This window comes from Podarcis raffonei, chromosome 14 (assembly GCF_027172205.1).
Source record: "Podarcis raffonei isolate rPodRaf1 chromosome 14, rPodRaf1.pri, whole genome shotgun sequence".
Lineage (NCBI taxonomy): Eukaryota > Metazoa > Chordata > Lepidosauria > Squamata > Lacertidae > Podarcis > Podarcis raffonei.
Genome location: NC_070615.1, coordinates 33,396,226 through 33,421,053, shown reverse-complemented (window position 1 = coordinate 33,421,053; position 24,828 = coordinate 33,396,226). Strand labels below are relative to the sequence as shown.

Below are 24,828 nucleotides of genomic sequence, written 5' to 3'. Positions count from 1 at the left end.
TCCTTGGGCACATCCACCAAAGGTGAAAGAATGTACCTTCATTTTCTTTACATTTCCAACATTTATTATCGGGCAAATGATAGATTTTTGCAAGCTTGACTGGTGTCATTTACCAGTCTCAGATTTCAAGTCTATACAGCTTTACACAGTGTCAACACAGACTCCTGGTGAAGTCAGATGTTTAAAATGCACAGACTGAAGTGAGTTAGCTCAAACACTCTTCCATCAATTTTTATTGGATATATGCACACATTTTGTTTTTATATATATATAACACAACTATATATTTCTCTTAGTCTTTTGAATGTGAATGAAATCACTATATATCACTATCCCACTCTGAAGTTCACTTATAAGAGAATTTGACTTTTGATGAAACTGTCAGTTCTGACCATAACATCAGTAAGATGAAGCAGCCATCATTATGAGTCTTGGGTGGAGTTTATCAGCAAAATCTACATCCAAAGACTTAAATACAGACATACAACTTTATTAAGAGCAACAGGGGTGACTTCTTTACTTTTTATTTATTAGCTTTGATTCTGCAATGGAAGCTTTAAAAATGATTACAAGTGTGGGGGGGATGATAATTTTGCTCTTTATCCCATTAAAATTAAGTGTGCTGAAGTATAGTTTTGTTCTGGACATAGGCATTCAACTCGTTCTCCAAAAGACCTAGAAATCCTTCAAAATCACACAGACATAGAGTGGTGAGAAAATATGCTTCTTGTCATCAGCTGAATGTGTCCCCCCCCCAAAAAAAAAAAATCTGGGTGGTGCTGGTAGCTAGCCAAATTTATGCCCACTATCATAAGGCTTACCTTTGTACCATTGGGGTGAGGGGGCAGCATTTGACCTGACTCTGAATTATGATTCATTCTGATGATGTTCTGTTTGAAATGATCCTTAGTTTGGGATATGGGTGAGCATTACAAGACAGGCAAATTTGTGTCCAGGACTACTCCTTTTCCCCGCTTGAGTCATGCCAGTATTAACACCTGCACATAGCACAGGGCAGAAGGGACCACAAGTTCATTCTTGTCAACATGATAACTTGCACAATGATGACTGTGTGTTCCATCTGTTTATTGGCATTGTGAGTTCTGGAAAGGAAGGAAAGAAACCTCCAGTTGCATCCAAAACATGTTTACTTTCAAACCTTCTGAATTTCTAACTAATGCTCTTCCCCAGAAGCACTCTTGAACATCAAATTTCAACTTGGCCTCTGCACACAATTGGAACTAGTTACTAGGGGAAACACACACACACACACACTCAAATAGAAAATTTGACATTCAAGGATGCCCTTGAGGAAGTAAGGAAGAACGACTGTTTGAAATGCTTTGGACTTAATAAAATATGTATTTTTGTTTGTGTGCACCTGAAGGTTTCCTCTCCTGTCCTGTGAGTGGTAACTCCCTGCTTTTCTTCTTTGTAACACTTGACAACTGCATGAATCTCAAGTTTTGATGAATTTTAATGGGTTCCTGAATTTCCTCATTTTTTGAAGTGGTGCATTTCAGAGCGCACCATTAACATATAGAGTTTAGTGTCACAAGATGAAATGTAGTGGATTGCAGCTTAGATTGCTTTAAAATGGGTGGTGGTTGTGTAGATGGCAATCTGAAAGCCACACACCTGGGAGTAAGTTCCATTCTGTTCAGCAGTAATTACTTTTGAGTAGGGGTGGGGGAGAAGTTTAATTCAGTTTGCATCTAAAGCTGAATCTATCATGGTCACACTTCTTGGAAAAAAATACGAGGATTAAAATACAGCTATGCTTGGGAATTCACACTTCTCCAAATTTTGTGATGCAGTTCTCCAACCCAACAATGTTTACAAAAATGCATTTATTAAGGGAAATTGCATATAAAAAGATATTGGTGAAAACAGAATTGAAATGCATTATATTAGGGGAAATTGCTTCAAAAATATGTACATTGGTTAAAACTGTGTACAAAAATATGAATATTTAGAGATATTCACACTAAACTGTGGCCTCTATTTGGAAGCAGTTGGGTGGATCCAGCACCAGTTATATGCAGAGTAGACCCATTGAAATTAAGGGACATGACAAAGATCCACTAATTTCAGTTGGTCTGCTTTGAGTAGACCTCAGTTGAACCCTTAGTATGGACCCTTAGTATGATCTGATGCCAATTTTATTTATTTATTTCAAAACAATTATATATCTCCTGACTGCAAAAAAGAAGAAAACAAACAAAAAAATATCAAATATGGTTTAAAACAGCTATTTAAAAGATTCAAATAATAATTGAAATTTAACGATAAGCTAGAAACAGATACCAACTCTTGAAATATCTGGTAGCTAAACAAAAATGTTTTTAGCATACACTGAAAAGAGTACTTAGTAAAGGGAGTTCAAAAGTGTGATGCTGCCACCGTAAAATATTGATTTCTTACATCTGTGCTCTCCTATAAATTTGCATCACACTAGTCCTTAATTTCTCCCATTGTGTGATCTATGACTAGTTTATTTTAAGTACCTTGCACATAATAATATTTCAGAGAAGATGCTGCACAATCCAGTGATGTTTACTCAGAAGTAAGTCTCTCTGAGTTCCATGGGACTTACTCCTAGATAAGTAGGCGTAGGATTACAGCCTGATCATTTATGCTGAATTACTTGTGTTTTACTGTTTTTGGTGACCCACGTACATTTGGGGGCAGCTCACTGCCGGTATCTGTACTCTTTTTTCAGTGTAAGATAATGAAGTTCTGTTTAGGGTCTCAATGAGGATAAAACAGCAGTTTCCTTAGCAATGTGCCAGATACCAAGATTGATACCCAGACTAATCCTAATATAATTCTCTTACTAATACCCAGGAGCTATTCAAGTGCCTTAATACATCAAGATTTAAATGTTTTATAATGCCTATAAACACTCTCAGAATCTAACATAGTTAATACCACGAAGAGTAAAACAAGTGAAAGGTGTTGTAAAAATCAATTTTCTTTGTCCCACCAATGATTTATTTTCTCTGGTGAACAAATTAATTTCACACTAAGAAAAGGATAATGCTGTTTCAGAGTAGCTGTATATTATGCTAAAGTTTAGTGCAATCTCACTCTTGTCTAGCACTGCGGGTGCAATGCAGAGAAATGTATGCATGCCGATGTCCAGTTGAAATTGAAATCAATGGGACTTAAAGCAAGAGTGCCTACGGCAGGGAGCAGGAGTGAGGGATGGGAACCACATTCAGAGAGAGAGAGAGAGAGAGAGAAAGAGAGAGAGAGAGAGTCTGTAGTATAATGCCCATGCACAGGGTTTCTCTGGAGAGTGCCCGATATCCAAGGGCTGTGCTGTAAGGATGAGCAAGAAATTCCATTCATCTCACATTTAAAACAAACTTTCCTAATTCACACTTTCCAAAACAAGATGAGAACCGAAAAAGAGTCGTCCTCTGAAATTTGCCCTAATCCAAAATTTTAAATGAGTTTTCCAGCTAGTTATTCAGACAAGCATATACTAAAGTGTGCATAAAAATGAGTCTATTTATGATATCAACATACCAAAAATGCATTATATTATAATTGCTTGCAAAATATCAGACAAAATTGAATACAAATGTGTACAATGTGCATGGCCCCAAGTGACTTAATGAGCTTCATGGCTGAGTGGAAATTAGAAGCCTGGTCCTGCAGGTCCTACCTAGTCTGACACCCTAACCACTACACCATACTGACTATTGATGATCAAATGTTTCACATAGTATACACCCCTATTAGAATTCAACCTCATTTAGGAACATGGGGAGCTGTTCCAGATAAACTCTTTGTCTTTCAAGCCCAGTACAATCTACTCTGCCAGGGTCTCCAGAAGATTAAGGTTCTTCCCATCACCTGATACTGGTTCCTGGAAGGCCCCTTCTGCCTCCAAAACATATGCTCTTCCATTTTATACTCTTTTCCATTTGGATACAAGCTGTCTCATAATATCCACATCTGTAATAACTGAAAAATATATATAGTGAAAATACTATTCAGATACAACATTAGATATGTGGAACACCCTAGGGACTAACGGATCAAAAGCAACTTGTTAAACTGACAGGTTTTTAACTGATACTTCCTTCTTCAGGAGTTGGTAGCATTTGACTATATCTGGAAGTCTTCTTGTGTGTCCTCCCAAAAGGCCTGTGACTATTATGGAGAGCCAAAAACTTTACGGTTTCCCCATGGAGGATATAACTTATGAAACTTCTTAACATTCTAATTATCTGTTTCACAAGCTGCATAATACTTAATGTTCTATTCGCAGACAAGCTTATGGAGATTGGTTATACTATTCATGTTGGTACGAGAGAGCTTTTTTTTTTTTAAGTAATGGCACAGCAAATGAATCCCCAGGTTGGTTCTCAGAAATGCTAGAATTCTTCAGTGGGAAATGTTTCTGTCTTTTTCTTTTCTTTTCTTTTGCTGGGTGTGTGTGTGAATGAGGCGTGGGAGCAGAGCCCTGAGATGCATTCCAGAGTGTGAAACAGACTGAATCTAAGCATTTTCCTGCTATACACTGATGATTAAGAAATCAAAGAACTGCAAAGAAATCAAATAAAACGAATGAAGCCGCCCTGCTGAAATACTTCCTCCATCTCATTTGTCAAATTATTGTCTGCCATCTACTGAGTCTATTACTTTGCAGTTATTATGAACATTTTTCATCTAGAAACCTAAGTATATAAACTGGTGTGTTTGCAACTGAACTGTGAGGGATTTTTTTTTAGGGAGGATGAAAGATTTCTGGGACAGATTTCATGCATTTTAAACTCATGAGTAAAGAGGCAGTTTGGCAATTTGATGAAGTAGCTGCCCAGAGACACATTTCCATATTTATAGAGGACTGTACATATTTAAAATGGGCTACCCTACATCTCTGTATGTCATTATGTATAGTAATTCAATTTGCATGCATCCTGTAGTACAGTCTTTCGAGGTCCCCCAGCTCCCCATACACAGCTTGGGAACTACTTGTCTATACTGGAGTCCAACGCAGTGGTGTTGCATATGAGAACAGAACATGAGTCATGCTAATTTCACTGGTATTCTGCATGGAATTGCCATTCCAGTAGGATGGAGGGAGGCTGCTCAGTATTGCACCACAAAGAAGTTTCCAACTCACACTATATCATGGGTATGTGCAATATTTTGTTCGATGTTGTTGTTCAGTGAATTAGCCATCCTTCACCAGCAGGTCTCAGGTCAGGATACAACCATTTAAAGTTGAGAATTTAAAAAGTGTGGTCACAGGAATGGGATGGGTCCTGAAAACACACATCTCAGGTTCAAAAAGGCCAGGGGTAGCATTCACCAAAAGCTATAAAGTAGAAGAAGCCAAGCTCACCTCTGTGGAGAGGGAATTCCACAACTTAGGGGCTGCCGCAGAGAGTGCCCTCTCCCTGGCTGTGACTCCCCCTAATTTTTCTTTTAGGAAGGTAGACTTAGGGAGGTATGGAAAAGGTTCTGTGTGGGATTGCAGTATAGGCAAGTAATGAGTTGGGCCACATTCAAATGCATAGTCCCCACAAGCTGTATTCTGAAGGAGTGCAGTGCTAGGACAGCTGTATTATGTTGAAGTCAATATAGAAATAAAAGTATTGACTTCCCTTGTCAGTTATTATATTATATTATTATATTCAGGTTGTAGCAAATAAAAATATCAATGCTATTTTTTAAAAAGATGAATTTTCTGCAGAGTAAATTAGCAGTTTGCACTGTCATCAAGATGTGGTTTGGATATGATTTTTTTTTTTTTTGCAACATACTATGGTTTCAGCCTGAAATGCTTCATGGTCTGCTCAATTTGATTCAGAATCTTGCTTCAGATCCATTCCTCCGTCTCCAAATTATTATTATGAGTGGACAAAATGGTTTAACTTTTTTCCTCTATGCAGAAGTAGATGGAATTTGCAGACAACGTAACCCTTCAAGAGCGGAATAGGCTTGCCAAACTAAACCTAATCCATCAACAAGCTTTTCTACTGTGCAGCTTTATTTATTTATATGTATAATTTTATTTCTGGACAGAATTTGATGAAATTTAGAGGCATGCAAATCTTTATCATGAGTCCCAAGAGAGATTAAAAATCTGTTACATGAATTGGACCATAATTGTTCCCATACTTTCCATGAATATAAAGCATACTTATATTTTTTAAAAATAAAAATGTGGTAAACATTTCCCTAAAGAATTAGAAGACTTTAAAGCATACACATTTTAATATGGCCTCCAGCATAAAAGATGTGTAAAAAACAACAACTTTCTTTTTATAAAATGAGACTAGTTTCTCAATTCATTGGCCAGAATATTAACCTCAAATGTGCCAACAAATATTACCAACTTCATGAAACTATTATTAACACTAATAATAAAAAGCTGACAGCATTATAATTGCAAGAGAAAATTCAGCTGCTTTTTAAAAACATTTTTTTACTGCAAAAGCACATCATAATGCTCTTAATCATTGGGGAGGAGGTGACAGGAGGAGAAAATAATATTTTGATTCTTCACTCTGTTTGACATCTTATTAATTTTCTTCTACTGCTTGAATTCTGCTCATGGGTTTTCAAGAGGCATCCGTGTGGCCATTTTGAAAACAGGGTGTTGAACTAGATTGCCACTGGCCTGATCCAGCAAGCCATTCTTATGTTCTTAGCATTCTTTCTCAGATTTCAAAAACTTGGCTCACTTGATGTCACAACTTTGTAGCCAGCTATACTTCCTTTCATGAATGACACAGCTCCCAGATATGCAGTCTTTTTTTTTTTTTAAAAAAAGGAACTTTGGGGTAGGACTTATCCATTACGAGGCAAGGGAAGCTGAAGTAGATGTCTCACAGGATTCCTTCCAACCTCTTATCACCAGCTGCTTTTTCACAGCTCTTCATATAGAGGATATGACCATTGTGGGATGAGCACAAGGGGCCTCCCAGTGCAACAGGACTACCTTACCACCACTGTAAGCACTTATAACTTTGCATGCAACTTGGGAATCACTGAATAAGGCTAGCCTATGGATCTTAGACACCACTTTCCACAAATAAACTGCTCAGTTCATAACTCATAACTAAATTGCACAAAAGCTCCCTGACAGCATTTGCTGTCAGACTCTCTCCCTCTCCCTTTAAATTTCATTTGAACTTTGAAATGATCTCCAGCCCTCTCTATTTGAAGCCGAGGTTGCGTAGCACAGTTAATCTGTTACATTCAGTGTCTGTTACATTCCATTTAATGAGCCTCCTTTATTGCTCAGCTGTGATTAGGGAGAGTAAACCCCAAGGATCGCAGCTGCAATGAAGGTGTGATTCACAGTACATCTGGTGAAAGGTACTTATTCTTTTCTCAGGTCCTATTATAAATTTCTGTGACTATCACTGGGCAAGCCTTGACTTAAATTGCTCTCAGCCCTCTTACTTTTTTTTAATAATGCCAAAGTTAATTGTTTTTATATTCTCCATTATTTATAAATGTTGAGGCTTAAATAAACCAGCAGAAGTTGGAAGTGTAACAATATTTCTTTCACTAGTTTTGTTTTTTAAATACACCTTTATGAATAGGTTAAATGAGATATTTCTGGAATCCATTTCTTCAGAATGAGAAGTGCTATGCAGGTGAAGAGAATAGACTGCTGGATCAGTGATCTAGTCCAGCATTCTGTTCTCACAGTGGCCAACCAGGCATGTGGGAAGCCCCAAACCAGAACCTGAGTGCAGGCTTTTTCATCTTTCTGTGGCTAAAGCTTTATTGCTAAACCTCTTTATAAAGCACTTATTCCACAAGATGTTATTCTGCCTCTCTGATCTCCATGTGTTCCCATTCTCTGTGTGAGGAGCCATCTATGTGAGAACCAGTGTGTGGTGTAGTGCTTAGAGTGTTGGACTAGGATCTGAGAGAACAAGGTTCAGATCCCTACTTGGTCATAAATGCAGCTCACTGGGTGATCTTGGGCCAGACACCAGCTCTCAGCTTAAGCTACCTCACAGGCTTGTTGTGAGGATTAAATGAGTTGGGGGAGAACTATGTGCACTGCCTTGAGCTCCTTGGAGGAAAAGATTGGGATATAAATTCAACAAACAAACAAACAAACAAACAAACAAACATACTATATACATTTTGTAAGGGTGGGGGGCTGGCAGTAAAGCCAGGTGTTGGTTTTACCCAATCCTTCCCTCTTTGAAGACTCAAATCTTATATTATCACCAGAAGTATTATGTCAGAGCTTTGATTCCGGAGCAGTGGGGGCATGCTTCCCTAAACTCTGAGTCTGGAATATCTTCAGGGGCGTGGAGAGAGAAAGAGGCCCATATGGTCTCGCATCAGCATTTAAGGGCCAGACATGACTTGGTCAAGGAGGACTCCCCTAGTGCTCAAGGAGACAGGGAAGCCTTAAAAATAATCATGGCCTGCTACACTCATCATGGTAAACCAGTGCATAGATTACAGTGATTGCACAGGGATTTGACTACACCCAATTGCTCCTCCATGGGCTGAAAGCAGCCCTGTTTAGGGAAGTTTTAAATGTTTGATGTTTTATTGTGTTTTTAATATACTGTTGGAAGCCGCCTAGAGTGGCTGGGGAGGCCCGACCAGATGGGTGGGGTATAAGTAATAAATTATTATTATTTTACTTTATGGGATGGTAGTTAAAGCACAGTTTGGCTTAGTGTGTCATCCAGACATTTTATCCGAAAATCAAACTTTGGTTCCAGATCATGTTAAGGAGGAGAAATCTTAGCCATGATCTGAGGTTTAGATTATATAATATTAACTTCTGTCTACTCTATTTATACTGGGACGCGGGTGGCGCTGTGGGTTAAACCACAGAGCCTAGGACTTGCCTATCAGAAGGTCGGAGGTTCGAATCCCCGCGACGGGGTGATCTCCCGTTGCTCAGTCCCTGCTCCTGCCAACCTAGCAGTTCGAAAACACGTCAAAGTGAAAGTAGATAAATAGGTACCGCTCTGGTGGGAAGGTAAGCGGTGTTTCTGTGTGCTGCTCTGGTTCGCCAGAAGCAGCTTAGTCATTGCTGGCCACATGACCCGGAAGCTCTACGCCGGCTCCCTTGGCCAATAAAGCGAGATGAGTGCCACAACCCCAGAGCCGGCCATGACTGGACCTAATGGTCAGGGGTCCCTTTACCTTACTCTATTTATAAATATTGATTTTTATACATAGTAACAAATATATAAAACGACCCTCCCCATAACAGGTATCAGGCTGCACATTAATGGAAATTGTTCTTATTGATACATACAAATTATCCAAGTGTCCAACATATAATGTCCCAGGAACAGCACAAATGTTGTTTAATTCATCAAAGACAATCTTCTACAGAGAAGAATTTGGTTCAAGCCGTACTGTTCAGGATAGCCATATCTGCAAAGATGCTTTGGACGAGTTTCATTTGTATATCCAATAAATGGCCACCATATTGTATAAAAATTATCTGGTTCTTCCTGTTCCATTTATCAGTGTTAAGTTAGTAGTAGTAATAGTAGTAGTAGTAGTAGTAGTAGTAGTAGTAATACCTTTATTGTCAATGTAAGAACCTGTGTACAATGAAATTAACTGAGCCTCCCTCCCCACCCATGACACTCAATCTCATTGCACTCTGTGTGCTTGTCGCACAACACACCAACCCCAAAAGTCAGTTGCACCATATTATTTTCCATTCAGCAGCCTAACAGCCCACCTACAGAAACTGTTTTTTAGCCTGTTGGTACAAATGATTATATATTCTCAGTGATAGCCAATCGCTACACATTTTTATAGCACAAGACATTGTGCTGCTGCCTCCTCAGGAGCCAACCTATTTTAATTTTCATGCTAAGCCTTGGTTTGGCTGAGCATGACTTGTGAATGTGACCACTATATCCTCTTCCCTCCAGCTTTGGCCATTGCCCTGTCCCCCACCACCCATACCAACCAACCTTGGTTAACAGGCTTATGATGGATGAGCTCTCTTACCTGAAAAGGCTGGACCTAGAGGTCAGGAAGCTCATTGAAATGGGAATACCATTAGTGGTTTTTAACAGTGCATATTTATTGATTACTCAGAAGTAAGCGGGTAATCTGCTGAGGTGAGAAGGTAGAGCAGGGCTGGATCTAGACACATCAAAGAAGTGTTTCAGTTAAACGCGTTGTAATTTAAACAGGGAAAACAGGTAGAGAAAAATGGGACTCCACAGTGCAATCTAGTGGCATAATGTTATATCACATATGCAACACATATAAATTGCTTTTTCTTTACCCATCTAGCTGAGTCCCAGGATTGCAGCCCTAAGTAAAAAAGAAAAGAAAAGCTGAATATCCAGAGAGCGACAACATTTTGGCCACAAAATGTCTGCCACAAAACCTGGGCTTGTTTTCTCAAAATTTTGATTAAAATGTGCTTCCAAACTATTGCTCTCTATAGCTCAAGTTATGAGAAAATGCTCTTGCAGTGCTGTATTGAGCCGGGGGGAACACTATCAGTGCCAACCTCCCCCCCCCCACAAGTGTAAACACATGAAAGAGAAATGAGGAGAAAGAGCAATGAAGAGCTCTCCTATCAAGTCATGAAAGGGTGTTTTGATTGTGTAGAAGCAATAAAAATGCTAGCTTGATTAAAAACAGTGATTTCCGCCTAGAAACAACTAATTACATTGATAGCACATTAACAGAATATGTAACATAAGCAGAGGTGCATCAATAAATCAAGTAAAGTGATTATATAAATTGAAGCATCTTGTCTAAAAGTGGGATAACAAGTTGTCAGAAAAGTGTTATTTATTTCATACGAAGCTAATAATGTAAGAGCAAACATCCAGGAAGGTGAAATGTATCAAAATATTAATTATATGGGTTCGTCTTGCTGCTTGTAATAAATGTTCTCTTCCTGCCTTGCATCAAAGGAATTGCTGAAATAAGTTACTGCAGAAAAGTTTGAATTATTTAGAGGTACCCAAGTCAACCACATGTGGAGCTGTCTAGGGACTAATAAATATTTTGATACACAAACAGTGCAGAAGTAAAACTTCTGAAACTTCATAATTCATTTTAAAATGCCAATTTTGCATAATTTGAACAATGTGTTGTTAAGCTTCATGGTCTGGCTACTGGCCTTAGAGTCAAAAAATCTGATAGGAACAAACTGTCACAACAATTAGTTGGGGTTGGCATCTGTCTGTCTTGAGAGACAATAGAGTGTACCTCTGGGGTGTTTGTGTGTGAAGTAAAATTGTTGTGTTATCAGCACTGAAGTGACTTCCCTAGGGCACAAGCCTGGGCAGTGTATATGGAGGTACTGGGCCGCCCAGACAACAAGACCCCCCTCTTACCTCACTGAAGTGGTCTAAAGGAAAACAGAGCAATACACTTGGCATGAGCTTGGCTGCAGGAGTTGCTGGAAGGAGGCGTACAAGGTGTCATCCAACTGTCTTAGGGACTCCACTCTGGATTTGTGTAGGGTTTACTCCTTAGCCTTTTCTTCTCCTGAAGATATCCTGCAAGGCAGTGGAATTTTAGGACCAGTGTTTTCCTTCTCCTAGATAGCCTACCTTCCCAGGTTGGTGGTATTATTCATAGTGCTGTCTGCTCCCCACTGCCAATCAACCACATTCAGAATGCATGGGGATCCCCTGAATAAATTCACTAGTCTTACCAGAACTCCTGCCATCAGATTTCCTAAATATGTTGCCAACATGGAACTTGGAGGTTTGCTTCAAATTTCATTTGTTGCAAAATATTTATTCCAATTCTAATTCAACACTTTATATTATATAACAGGTGGGCTACAAACATTCTTTAAAGAATGTTTAACAGATTCATTTCAATAAACTGTGATGTATCGGTACAAAAAACAAATCTTGTATCTGTGTGCTCCATCTTTTCTTCTCCCCTGCCTTCCTTTCCTTGTGTGCTCAGTTTCTCAGAGTTTCTCCTCTGAAGTTGCTATTTACATTGGCAGCAATTGGGAATTTCCTTCCAATGGAGGGGCCGATGTTTGCATTTTTTTAAATAAAAAGAATAAAATACCATGCACATTAAACACACACCTAGTTTTGCCCCGGGAACGATTTATTTCCTAGCTGGTATTTACCAAATTTGGGGTGCCACAAACGTACTGGTGTGCTACACAAGTTGCTCTCTGGGGTCTTATGTCTGTGTTTTCTAGGAGCCTACTTGCTTCTGCCCTTTGTCTATATTTGTAAACACAGCAAATATTAGCAATACTTGAACTCTGCAACACTCTCTCATCCAAAAGAATCTTAACTTTGCAGCACTGTCCCTGGTACTGTTTTTCGTGCATGGAGAAGTGGAGAGCACCAAGCAGTGCATTTTAAGATGATATCTGAAGCATAGGCCTCAATTTCAAATGTTATGATTTGCTCACTACATATTGTCCAGAAATTTGAAGTACAGGAAGGCAACATATGTTTAGGGGCATCAATTATTTTTAATAAGGTTGGCTTCTTTTTGTTATATGCCTAAGAGTGTTCTTTAAGTAACAATATTTTTGGTGCTAAATATTGCTTGGAAACTGGAGATAGGGATCAGCAGGGAGAGAGGTTCTGAAAAGCATGCACTTTCTGGAATTGTTTTAACAAGTTTGCCCTCAGTTTGAGCTCTAGCTTCAAGATGCTTTAATATATGGAATGAGTAAAGGAAGTTATTGATCAGTTGTTTGGCAGTGGATCTGATCTTTTTCTAAACCTCTCCATCAAGCAATCTGGGAACAATAGAATTTCTTTTTACAGATGTAAGGAAGGTATTGTTTCATTGATTGCCTTAAAGAAATGGATGAATATGGATTGCAGGGAAAAGTCCTGAAGGGAGAAGCTAAATAACCATTTCCCTTCTGCCGGGAACATGCTGGATGGTAAAGTCTTTTGTGGAGAGCCAGTGTGGTGTAGTGGTTAAGAGCGGTAGACTTGTAATCTGGTGAACTGGGTTCACGTCTCTGCTCCTCCACATGCAGCTGCTGGGTGACCTTGGGCTAGTCACACTTCTTTGAAGTCTCTCAGCCCCACACACCTCACAGAGTGTTTGTTGTGGGGGAGGAAGGAGAATGTTAGCCACTTTGAGACTCCTTAGGGTACTGATAAAGCAGGATATCAAATCCAAACTCTTCTTATTTTGTGGAAGGATTGCATTTCCACTAAAGCACATGCCCATACCACAATTAAGGTTGTTTCTTTAGATTGTTTCATTAAAACAGTTGCAACCTATTCTGAGTTCTAAGCAATGGCAGGGGTGGTTCTCTGGAGGTAACACGGGCAAACCCAGACACAGTCAGAGGCTACAGAGGCACCATTTAAGGAGCCTGATGGAGGTCAGGCTTCTGAGATGGCTGCTGGAGATCAGGGCACTACTGTGACTCAAACTGTCAGACAGGAGCCCCTGAAATAAGCTCCTGGACCACCAGAGCCTCTGGGGCCTCTGGATCCTTGTGGGCAGCTGAGTCTAAGGAAACAAATGCCTCCCATCACACTTCACTGGATCAGTGGTGCACAGAGAGCATTACATGGGAGGCTATAGAATGGAGTAGTGTCCACTTGCAAGCCATAGGCTTTAAGCAGGTGGAGCCTGGAAGAGGCTTAAAGTGCCTCAGTATGCTCTTAAGCTTCCTGGAGAAAGTTGCTCACATGGAGCTATCTATGGGGACGCGGGTGCCGCTGTGGGTAAAACCTCAGCGCCTAGGACTTGCCGATCGTCAGGTCGGCAGTTCGAATCCCCGCGGCGGGGTGCGCTCCCGTTGCGCGGTCCCAGCGCCTGCCAACCTAGCAGTTCGAAAGCACCCCCGGGTGCAAGTAGATAAATAGGGACCACTTACTAGCGGGAAGGTAAATGGCATTTCCGTGTACTGCGCTGGCTTGCCAGATGCAGCTTTTCACGCTGGCCACGTGACCCGGAAGTGTCTTCGGACAGCGCTGGCCCCCGGCCTCTTAAGCAAGATGGGCGTGCAACCCCAGAGTCGGACACGACTGGCCCGTACGGGCAGGGGTACCTTTACCTTTTTTTATGGTCCTGAAACTTCTGACCAGCCTTTCCATAGCTTTACCTAGTTTCCTGCCTTGCCTCCATGTCTGTGAGATTCAGCGTCAGGCTGGAATACAGTAAAATAGGACGTTGGCTCCAACCCACTATAAAAATTATATGGGCTGTATTCAATTAAGTTCTACTGACACATTGAAATTAATAGACTTGGATGCACATAAATGTCAGTGGGTCTACTCTGAGTAGAACATAAATAGCCACAACTCTGTACTTATGAAGAACCTGCTTCTGATTATACAAACCTACCCAAGCCATATGATCAGCATTATAGACAGTATGATCTCTGTTCATAGAGCTTCAGCATAATTGTTCTCTGAATGATCACTGCCATATTGAGAACACCACCTTCTGTTCCAGGCACACACAGATGCAACCAAGCAGTTCATGAAAAGTGAGGGTCCACCTGCTATTATCAGACTGCAGGATAATAATTTCTTCCCTCAGGAGAAGCCATAGCAGAGTGACTAATGAGGATGAAAGAGCTGCTGGATGCTACTTTATGAGATGCAGGAGATTCTGAGGGCCAAGCCAGATGTGACATTAATTGCCTGGATATATCCCAAATGGTGCCAATTCGAAATCCCCTTGAAATGCAAATACCAGAGGTGATTACTGTCGTGACCGTGGCAGGGAGACAATGAGTTAAAACTTCACCTCTTCTACTGTTCTGTTTCCCCATGGTGTTGTTTACAGAACAACAACACAACGTTCATGTTAATTGCATTTGTGTAATTAGCATTGTGTTAGGAGACCAGAAATAAAGAGGCAAGACACAAGGTATGGGATATAACTCGGGCCACTTTCTGAACAACAGCAGTGACCAGAGGAGGAATGACAGCTGGGAGGAGCGCAGAAATAAGAAAAGCCCTAGTATACCTGCATCAACACAGTCAGACACCTTCATCTGCCCCAGCTGCAACAAAACATGTCTCTCCCTTATCAGTCTCTGTAGTCACAGCTGGAGCTGTAACTCCAACAGTTTGCCCCTGAAGGAACACGCTTCCATTGTCTCCTGAGACAGACAGATGCCAACAGTTGGGTGGTATGAGCTGCTCAGGGAAAAAAGACCATGTACGGGAAATTGGGTGAACCTACCCCACATGGGTGAAATGTGGTGCTGATTCCACTTCTTTCTCCCTGTCATACCCATTCATATGAGGAGGCAGCTCTTCCTGATTCATGTGTCCTTAGAGTGAGGGTTAACCTCAGAAGTGATCTATACCCTGCTCCATGGTTCCCACAGCCATGTGTCGCTGTTCCCACAGTCTCTGGGGTCACTGTTCACTTGGAAAGTGCCTCAGGGTATTCACAACTTGTGCCAACTTCTTCTATTTCATATACACAGCTGTCAAGGGTCCAGATAAAACCAGTCAACTTCATTATCCAGCTCTCACCTCTAATTGCACTTCTCCAACACTGCAGTTTGGAGTTATTGGAAAAATCCCTGCCCACCAACCATCCACGGGAGAAGACAGAACTTCTTGCTATGCCCTAACTGTGGCAACCAGCTAAGTCACACTGCATAGCGGGATGGTGAGCTGGGCACCACATCTTTTGAAGAAGGAAGAGGGAGGAAACAGGCAGAAGGTTTTATATATCCTCCACCTGTTCTTCCCCAGCCCTGGAGCATGCTTAGGAACTGCACCAGAAGTGGCTTGTTGTTTGGCTTCCAGCCCTGCCTCCTAGTGTGCTCCAACCCATACATCTTTGGTACTATGTCTAGCATGAGATATAATAAGCCAAAAGGACCCAGAACCCCACACATACCACTTTTATCAGAGGAGATATGGTGAGTTCCTTTTTCCTAGTTCTGATGTTTGGATGCTTGTATCATCTGAAAGAATACCTGTCCCTTCATTGGGGACATTATACTCAAGGCACTACATCCTACAGAATGTCATAGAGCAGTAAGACAAAAATGGGTATTTTCTACCATTGCCCTTGCACTCTGGAATACTCTTCCTTCTGGTGCTTCACATGCCTTGTATCTCCCTGCCTGACCTATAGGACAGGGCCCCATTATTACAGAAGTCCTGTTTTTATAATACCTTTCTGCTGGGTTTTGTGTTGTACCTCCTATTTCTATTACAGCATTTTATTGTTTCTGTGTTGCATTTTTGCACATCACTTACACATGTTTAAATAGTAAGAACAGATAGAGTAAAATACTAACCCACACTCTGGGCAGCGACAGGCTTACCTTTTGATTAGTAAAGCTAGGCAGCAGTATAAGTTGCTCATGGATTTTTACCTCTGCAGATCATTAATGCAATGTGGTTGGCCTTACTTCAAACCACTTCCCTGTCTCTCTTCTCTTTATTTCTGGTTATCTGGTTGCAAGTGCTATAGGCAAACACTGTTGTTGCTGCTGCTGTTGTTTTCTAAAGTGGATTACTTTAGAGTACAGTTTAGCATGCTGTGGTTAAACAGAAGGGGTGATTTGCCTTAATGTTCCTTTATGGGACAAGTGCTAAATTATGAAGCAGAAAAATAGAATGTTCTCAGCAGTGTAAATAAAACAGTAATCAGAGGAAGTAAATCATAGTCTTTTTCTTCCCCCACCCTTCTCCCTACCTCAGTCCAGTCTATGCTTTTGTGCATTGTTGGGTTATTAATCTTGATAATAGAAATGGGAAAAACATTGTGCTGAAAAATAGGAGTTGATATAAAACGCTGATGAATGAGCAAAACAATTGTGACTTCCTAATGCTTATCTTCGCCATATTCTGACACATAATGGTGCTAAATTGAATGCTGGTTCAAAAGTAATAGTTCTATTCTTCAAAGTATTTTATTTTTGCAATTGTGTATGTACAGGCACAGCAGTTCTGGGTGATCATAGTACTGATTAAAATTTCAGGACCAGAAAATGGAACCCCTAAAGTATTTGAATAATTTAATCACATTAATACCTCTATTGACCTCTGTGGGATTTACTGACAAGAGAGGAAGCTAGACAGATTGTTTCACTCGTTCTTATTCTACTCGGTGGTAAGATATCCCGAGGTAACTCAACTGTGGTGGTTTCTTTGAGAGGATAATGTACTGGAAGTTTTCGTTCATTTATTTGTTTTTCTCTTTAGTGCTTTTGGAACATGCTGCTCATTTTAAAACAGGGCAGGAGGAATGCAAGGAGCTGCAGAGCTGCAGTTCCAACCCTAAAAGTAACAAGACACCCTTCCAGCCCCACTGCCTGCAATTCTGATGTTTTACTAAATGTGGAACTGCTACACATCACTCAGTGAGGCAGGAAATTTATTGTCCAACTTCCTTTCCCTTCAAAAATAAACAAAAAACAAAACAAGAACCTACAGACTGAGAGCATCAGGAGCACCACACTTGATTCCAGAGAAAAAGTGGACAGGCAGCCTTTTAGACCAGAAATTAATATCTGTCTAAAAACCACACACCCCAGAATGTAGTGAGTGAGCTAAGCCCCTTGTGTCCTCCTTGCAGTATATCACTATATTGTTCTCTGATTTTTTGTGGGGAAAGAAGAAAACAAGTTTCCCTGGGCACATATTTATACCTATCTGTCTTGATTCCCCACCAGTTGAAGGGTGAAAGGTGAAAGAAGAAAACAAGTTTCCCTGGGCACATATTTATACCTGTCTGTCTTTATTTCCCACCAGTTGAAGGGTGAAAGGTGAATGTGCAGGCTTGGTCCACTGGAGGAGTTGTGGCCAGCTTTGTGTTTTGTGTGACACTAGGCATAGTGGTGGTTGGTATCTAGTGAGCCTGGAAGGGTAGAAGGCATGGAGCCCAACAGCAGATGGAACCAGGCCCAATATCAGACAAATACAACTAATTGTGGGTTTGCCCACATCTTCCTCTATACTGGGTTCTACAAAGGCAATGCTGTGAATCAGCTGACAGGCAGCGCCACTCCCTGGACAGGCAGGGGTGTGTAGGGGGGCTGTCTGAAGACACAGTGAACTTGGTTGGGCAGTGCCCCATTTGCCCTAATGAACCAGCCTTCCACTGGGAGGTGATATGTCTGCTATGTTTAAATTGCAGCAGTTCATTCACTTGATGTTGCAGCATCAATCAATAAGCGTCCATCCATATGCTAAATCTAAGCTGTTTGAAAAACCAGGTATTTCCTTTACTCCTATTTTGTTGCATTTTACCACATGAATTGGCTATGCATTTAAGAGAGGGAAACCGGAAGCAACAACACATAACTTCAGCATTTTCTTTTATTTTAGTAGTTTAGGCATGGGATGTTTGGATTGAGAAGATTCTGTAATGAAAGAGAAAATGCCACCTCGGAATTTGTTAACCAGTTTCAGTGTGCATGTGGACAGGGATTGGAATTATAATGAAGAGTGTTGAGGCACCCTCGTATCTGAGTCTCAGATTTCTGCTACATCTCCCCCCACTTTCAATTCCAAACCCTCCCATTTCCCCTTGTTCATTTGACCTGCCGTTTCTGAGGATTTCATTTTAGTACATTGGAGAGCATCTCCTTTTGACAGACAGTGCAAATTAAGAGATATGGGTAAGGCTCAGGAAGCTGGATGCCTGAATATGCCCCCTGGGTTTTCATTTGCAGTTAGGGGCTGATATAGACACAATTACTGCAGACAGAAACCCAGAGGTTAGTGGCAGGGAACACGTGGCAGTCTTAGCTTGTGCCAAGCTGTAATTGGGAAGATTATTTTTAATCAGAACTTATTCTACAGCCCAAACATTAGAAATCTCTTGTAAGGCTGACAGGAAATTAAACGGAGGCCAAACAAAAACAGTAACAATGACAAAAGGGAGAGCAAGCCTCAAAACAGGAGTAATAATCCAAGTTGTCTAATTATAGCCCTGCTCATAGTTCAAAAGCTTTCTTTTCTTTTTGGCTTTCCTATAAAGCAAAGATAATCTGGCTTTCAGTTGGTGATAACTTTATCTAATTGGAGCTGGAAATTTAAATGACCAGCAATTCTCTATGTAGGTCTATTTATAACTTGACTGTTTTGCTTTGTTTTCGTTTTTTTTAATGGATTAAATGTGTGATTTGATTTTGTGTGTGGGTTCGCGTTTGATGTTTGGTTGACAGTAATCTCCTGAATGTGTCATCATTGCTCTTGATCCAAATTACTACTCAAGTTGGATTTCAGTTTTCTGTTTTTTTCAGAATGTGTGCATTTAGCCTTTGGAAAGATCCGCAGCATACATTTAACATACATTCAATGTGCCTTCAAACCACATGACTTTCCCTGAAGAATCCTGAGAATTATACTTTTGCCCTTACAGAGCTACAGTTACAGCACCCCTAACTACAGTTCCTTGAATTCTGAGGGAAACTATGTGCTTTCAATGTGCATTGAATCTTCCTCAAATGTATGGTGTGCATCTGTATACTGAAAGGGGGGATGGATGACCTTTATGGCACTCTGAACAATCCTGCACCCCACTTTTTTTCAAACTTATGCTTATACAATGGATAAAAATATATACCACTACGCTCTCCCAGCAATGTTGAGTGACAGAGAGAAGAAACTCACACAAAGCTGGGTTTCTACTCTCTTAATCTTGCATTATAATGCAATGCTGAAGGGTTCTGGAGAGGCGAGAAAAGCAGAAAAGTTCAAATTATTCATCAGCAGTTTTGCATTTTCACTGTGATGGTTTCGATCTGTTGGCTAGTCATTAAGATGGATGCTGTGTAATCTTGCTCAGGGAAGAAGTGAGGAAACTTGTAAAACCATCCATTAGACCGTACAGTTATTGGGATATAAATACTTTTCTGTGCTTGATCAGATATTACCTTTCCTCTCCCCCTGAGATTCTTCCTGAGAACCTGAAAACCCTGAAGTTAATTGACTGCACAATTGTATGTTTGCCATTCAAATATTCATGGGATATTCTGCTTCAGGCATTCGCCTCTTGGAAGAGAATGAGAAGGGAATACATGAGCCTCGATCTTTCTCTCTTCTCCAAGGGAAAGGTCACTCATACATACCTACACCAATCTTTTAATCACAGAAACCACTTCATAGTCAGAACATAGCTCATCCTATCCAGCATCCCACTAGCAGGACCTGAGCACATCTGTACACTTTGCATGGTTCTGATTCACACCAGCTGCTGTTCAGAGGCCTCTGATACTGGAGGTAGCACACAGCCTTAATGAATTTATCTCATCCTCTTTGAATGCCATCCCAGTTGGTGACAATCACTAAATATTTGTAGGAGTAAATTCCATAGAGTAACTATTTGCTGTGTGAATATATACTTACTTTTGCCTCTCCTAATTCTTTGTACTCTTAAGGTTAGGATAAAATGTGGAGGATGGTGCAGCAAGAACATAGTGTGATGGGTTTTGTGTTTGTTTTTATTTTCAGGAAACTACACAGAAGCCTCATGTAAGTGGAGCCTACAGTTTTCTAGAGCGGAGCATTCATTCTGTAAGTGCAACTCTCTCTGGTTTCTTTTCTATGTTGATGGAATGAATAGTTCTCAAGCCTCACCCCAGCTTGATTTGCATCTTCAGCTGCACAAAATGGAAAGATTGTTGTGTTCTGTTGAATATGAGTTTGTGTTTAAAAGTTTGTTGTGAGAACCCTGTAGTTGAGGAGTTGGAAAGAGGGAAAGGAAGGAGACAGTTGAGTGGGGGGATGCTGATAATGTGATTAATAGATATCTCCTTAAGCAGTATTTGAATCTGTTCCTTGTGGACAAATGAGTATATCACAATGAAAATGGTCTATAATGAAACAGAAATCTTTTTTATTTAATGGGTCATGTGTGGATTTCTCATTTTCACATAGTTGTGTGTTTGTGTATACCAGCTGAAAACAGTAGAAAGTAATGTTTTTGTTGTTCCCTGAAAGATTAGCCAGTATTCTCAGTTCTCTAGATCTTTTGGATTAATATAATGAATAAATTTACTGACATTTTTGAATAATTACAGCTTACATTTTTTGTTAATTTTCTCACTTAAAACAAAAACAAAAGATTAGATGTGAGAACGTTGTTTCGGATTAATCTGTTTTCCCCATACTTTTCCAAAGTGTCCCATTTTACTTTTAGCATTGTAAGCTGGTAACATTCAGTGAACCATGCCTGTTCTTAGTTTGATCCACCAGTGTGTATTTATATCATAAAGGACTTGAATGGGTTGCGGTAAGGAAAGTAATCATCCATGAACACACATCCTGAGCATAGAAATACAGTTGTACCTAAGTTTTGTAATTAATTCATACCTTATTCTCTCCTAAATAAAACTGCATTCTGTCTGAAGCAATTCCACAAAAAGTAGGATCATCGTTGACTTAGATCCAACATGATATGGAGCCTCACACTGTCACATACTATCACATGCCATTCCACATTCATTGATGGGTTTTGAGGACTGAACCTGAGGGGTTGGGAAGAGACCAGGAAAGTGCTGTTGTACACACACTAGTTGGACCCTAGTTGGGATCATTAACTCCCACTGAAGATTTGGGAGGGTGTTCCATGGTGCACTCAGTTCATGTTGCTTGTGGGTCCAGCTTGTTTGGCAGTGCTGGATTACCCAATAGGCAGACCAAACCCGTGCTTAGAGCACTAACAAAGCAGGGGGTGGGGAGGAGGAGGGAGAGAGAATTGGAAATAATTTGACATTTGCTATTTCACAAAAGCACTGAAGTAGTCGTAATGGGGAAAGTCAGAATTCTTAGACTTCCTTACACTCCAGTGCACACTCTTCCTCCATTTTTCTGTTCTTTTTATTTATTGTCACCAACTAAACCAGAGGGTGTCCTACTAGTATAAATCAAAATGATGTGAGGAAGTAGACCCTGTCGTGTGTTGCACATGACATCCATGCATGTACATTTCAGCATACATGTAAGTTTTATGTTATTTCAGATATATCTATATCTATATCTATATATATATCTATATATATATAGATATATATATATGGATTAATATTGTTTTTATTTTGAATAGGGGCATCATAATATTGTCATTCTGGCCCTGTCCTTTGGCTTTTCTGTTTCATCGTGTGGACTGAGAGTGTGTCCTGGAAGAATGTATTCAACATTCACCTGCTGTCTGCATATTGAAGGGGGAAATTTAGGACCAGTAGGCAAGCTCCCCTGTATAGTGGTACCTCGGGTTACAGACTCCACTAACCCAGAAATAGTACCTCGGGTTAAGAACAGTTTCAGGTTAAGAACAGACCTCCAGAATGAATTAAGTTGTTAACCCGAGGTACCACTGTAGTTACCCAGTTTTCTCCTTGAGGAATAAGCCTCTGAGAAAGCCCAGGGTTTCCCTAGAATACAGTCCAAAAACCACAGTGGAATGCAAATGTAATTTACAAGGGGAAAGTGCTTATGTATCTAATAACTCTCCTCTTTGCCATAAGGGGGTGGGGAAGTTAGAATTTCAAGGAAAGGTGTTTTGGCTATACTTCCAAGTAGCAGCTATTCATCCTGAGCATGCTTTACAAATCCGTTCCTTTCATTGCTAAATGTGCCTGTTACTCTTTAGTTTTTCATCTCTGCCACAAGCGGTCCTATCTGTCATGGAGCAGCATTGTGGCAGTTAGCAGCATTTGACACAGTTGACATGTTGGGGGGAAATGGTGGAAAAGAAATTGTGTCACCAGAGCACAGCAAGGCACAGGTGGTGGAGGGATTTCCAACTTATGGGAGGTGGCAGTTCCTGGGCTAATTAGTGGGGCATTGTTAGGAAGCCAAACAATTTGCGTATGATTAATATATTTCAATATCTGCACACGCAGACTAAGGTGGGGAGAAGAAGCCTTGTAGAAACAAGCCTATAGATTTGCATCACATAAAGGAAACAATAATGATACTTTTGGATTTGGGGAAAATGTTTGAATGTTGCCAAATTCCTTAGTGCCTAATTGCTGCCAGTATTTCCCCCTTGTGATTGTAACCTGACTAGTACTGTGAATATCAATCATTTTTAAGGGTTAAGGGGTCATTATTATTTAGCCAATCTGAGACTGAAGTCCGAGACGTTGCCTGGTAACAGAGAATGTAGATGAGCTGGCTCTTAAGTCCACCATATGGCCAGACATTTTGCTCTATTCGCCTGTGACATGACCTACACATGTAGTACATTACTGATTTATAGGATGGCTATTATAGTATTCTAGTTAGAATTTTATTTTGGACAATATACAGGTGAGTAATCTACTAAAGAGATATTTAAAAAGAGAGCCCCTTTGATGTGTATGTGACACTTTAATGATAACACTCTTAATACTTTAAATGATGTCGTATTTTTAAAATAGTATGCATTCAGTTGACTCAGAAACAAAAGAAGCTTACACAATTTGCTGCGCAAAATAGGTTTCTGCAAATAAATCCAGGTATTGCTATTTCCATGGCCTGTGAAGCTGTAGAACTTCCAGCATCAGCATTGGACATCCAAGAACCATGGAAAGAGGGCAAACTTGCAGAGCTGGCCCAAGAAAACTTGCTGTTTGGCACAGAAAATCTCAAGTCTGGCATCCAGCAGTAAAATATATGTGCATTCATCAAACATGCAGCCGCCAGCCTCTTTTCTACATCCAAATGCCGCCATAACTAAAAGTGATCCCACACAGCTGGTTCAGATGTTGTGGTTGGAACTTCCCTATGCTTTGTGTTAACCGTTGCATCAAGGGTTGAGCAAAGTGAATTCACTTTGCCATCAGTGCGCACTGCAAATATAATATCCAATAAAGCAGAATGTTGGAAGACCCAGGACAGATGGAACTCACTCCCACAGGAGACACTGGATGGCCACCATTGGGATGGCTTCAAAGGAGGGCTGGACAAGTTTATGGAGGCTAAGGCTATCAAATAGGCAGTAATGCTTTTGAATACCAGTTGCTGGAAGCCATAGGATGGGAGAGTGTTCTTGTGCTCGGGTCCTGTTTGCAGGTTTCCCACAAGCATCTATGTGGGGACACCGAACAAGATGCTTGACTAAGTGAGCGACTGGCCTGATTCAGCAGGCTCTTTTTATGTTACTATGTTCACAGTGGGTTTCTGAGGACCCTGATGTTCTCAGCTGTGGGCCAAATTTCATCACTGCCTTGGGACTCTCGCTAGGCCATACCCATGCAACATCCCTTAATTGTCATGCCCCTCACCCCCTCAAGTGCTTTTGTCTGTTGGGAAATGTGTAATTCAACTGTAATAATGTCTCTTGCTTGTTTGGATAGAATATGGGAAGGTAGGGTGTAGAAACTGCTGACTTTTGTGTGGCTAAAGAGTGACAAAGTTCACATCTGTGGTCCCATGTATTTTTGCCTCTGGCCCCACCGATCCGAACATGTGTGGCCCCTGAAAGGCTGCCCATAAGGGAATGTGGCCCCTCGGCTGAAAAAGTTTCCTTGGCACTGCCCTAGAAAGCATAGGCATTGTGGGAAATGCAAAAGATGCATAGATTTAGCCACCTGACCAGGAAGGGATAAAGTTAGTGGGCAGGGCAGGCATAATCACAGGGCCATGTGCTGGGTAGCACATGCTGGGTAGCACCTGTTACTTCTTTTGACACCCTTTTTCTTTTTGCTGGGCTCGTGTGTGTGTGTGTGTGTGTGTGTGTGTGTGTGTGTGTGTGTGTGAGAGAGAGAGAGAGAGAGAGAGAGAGAGAGAGAGAGAGAGGACATCAGCCTGAAGCTAACCCTCTTCCTGTCCCTCCTTCCTCCTTGTAAGAGTCATTATGTATCACATTTGCATTTTTTATTATTATTGTTTTCTTTGGTGGCTGAATATATTTTCCCCAAAGTGCATCAACCCTTGTATCTTTTATGGGATTGATGTGTGC

General features: G+C 40.7%; 1 protein-coding gene across 17 annotated transcripts in view; it reads left to right on the top strand.

The window, feature by feature from the left end:
- RBFOX1 (RNA binding fox-1 homolog 1) overlaps positions 1–24,828 on the top strand; it is a 1,472,193-nt gene that overhangs the window by 587,339 nt on the left and 860,026 nt on the right. For all 17 annotated transcript variants that reach the window (XM_053365865.1, XM_053365877.1, XM_053365871.1 and 14 more), the window contains one exon: positions 20,394–20,456. In XM_053365865.1, the coding sequence (XP_053221840.1) occupies positions 20,394–20,456 (63 nt within the window). The remainder of the gene's footprint in view (positions 1–20,393; positions 20,457–24,828) is intronic.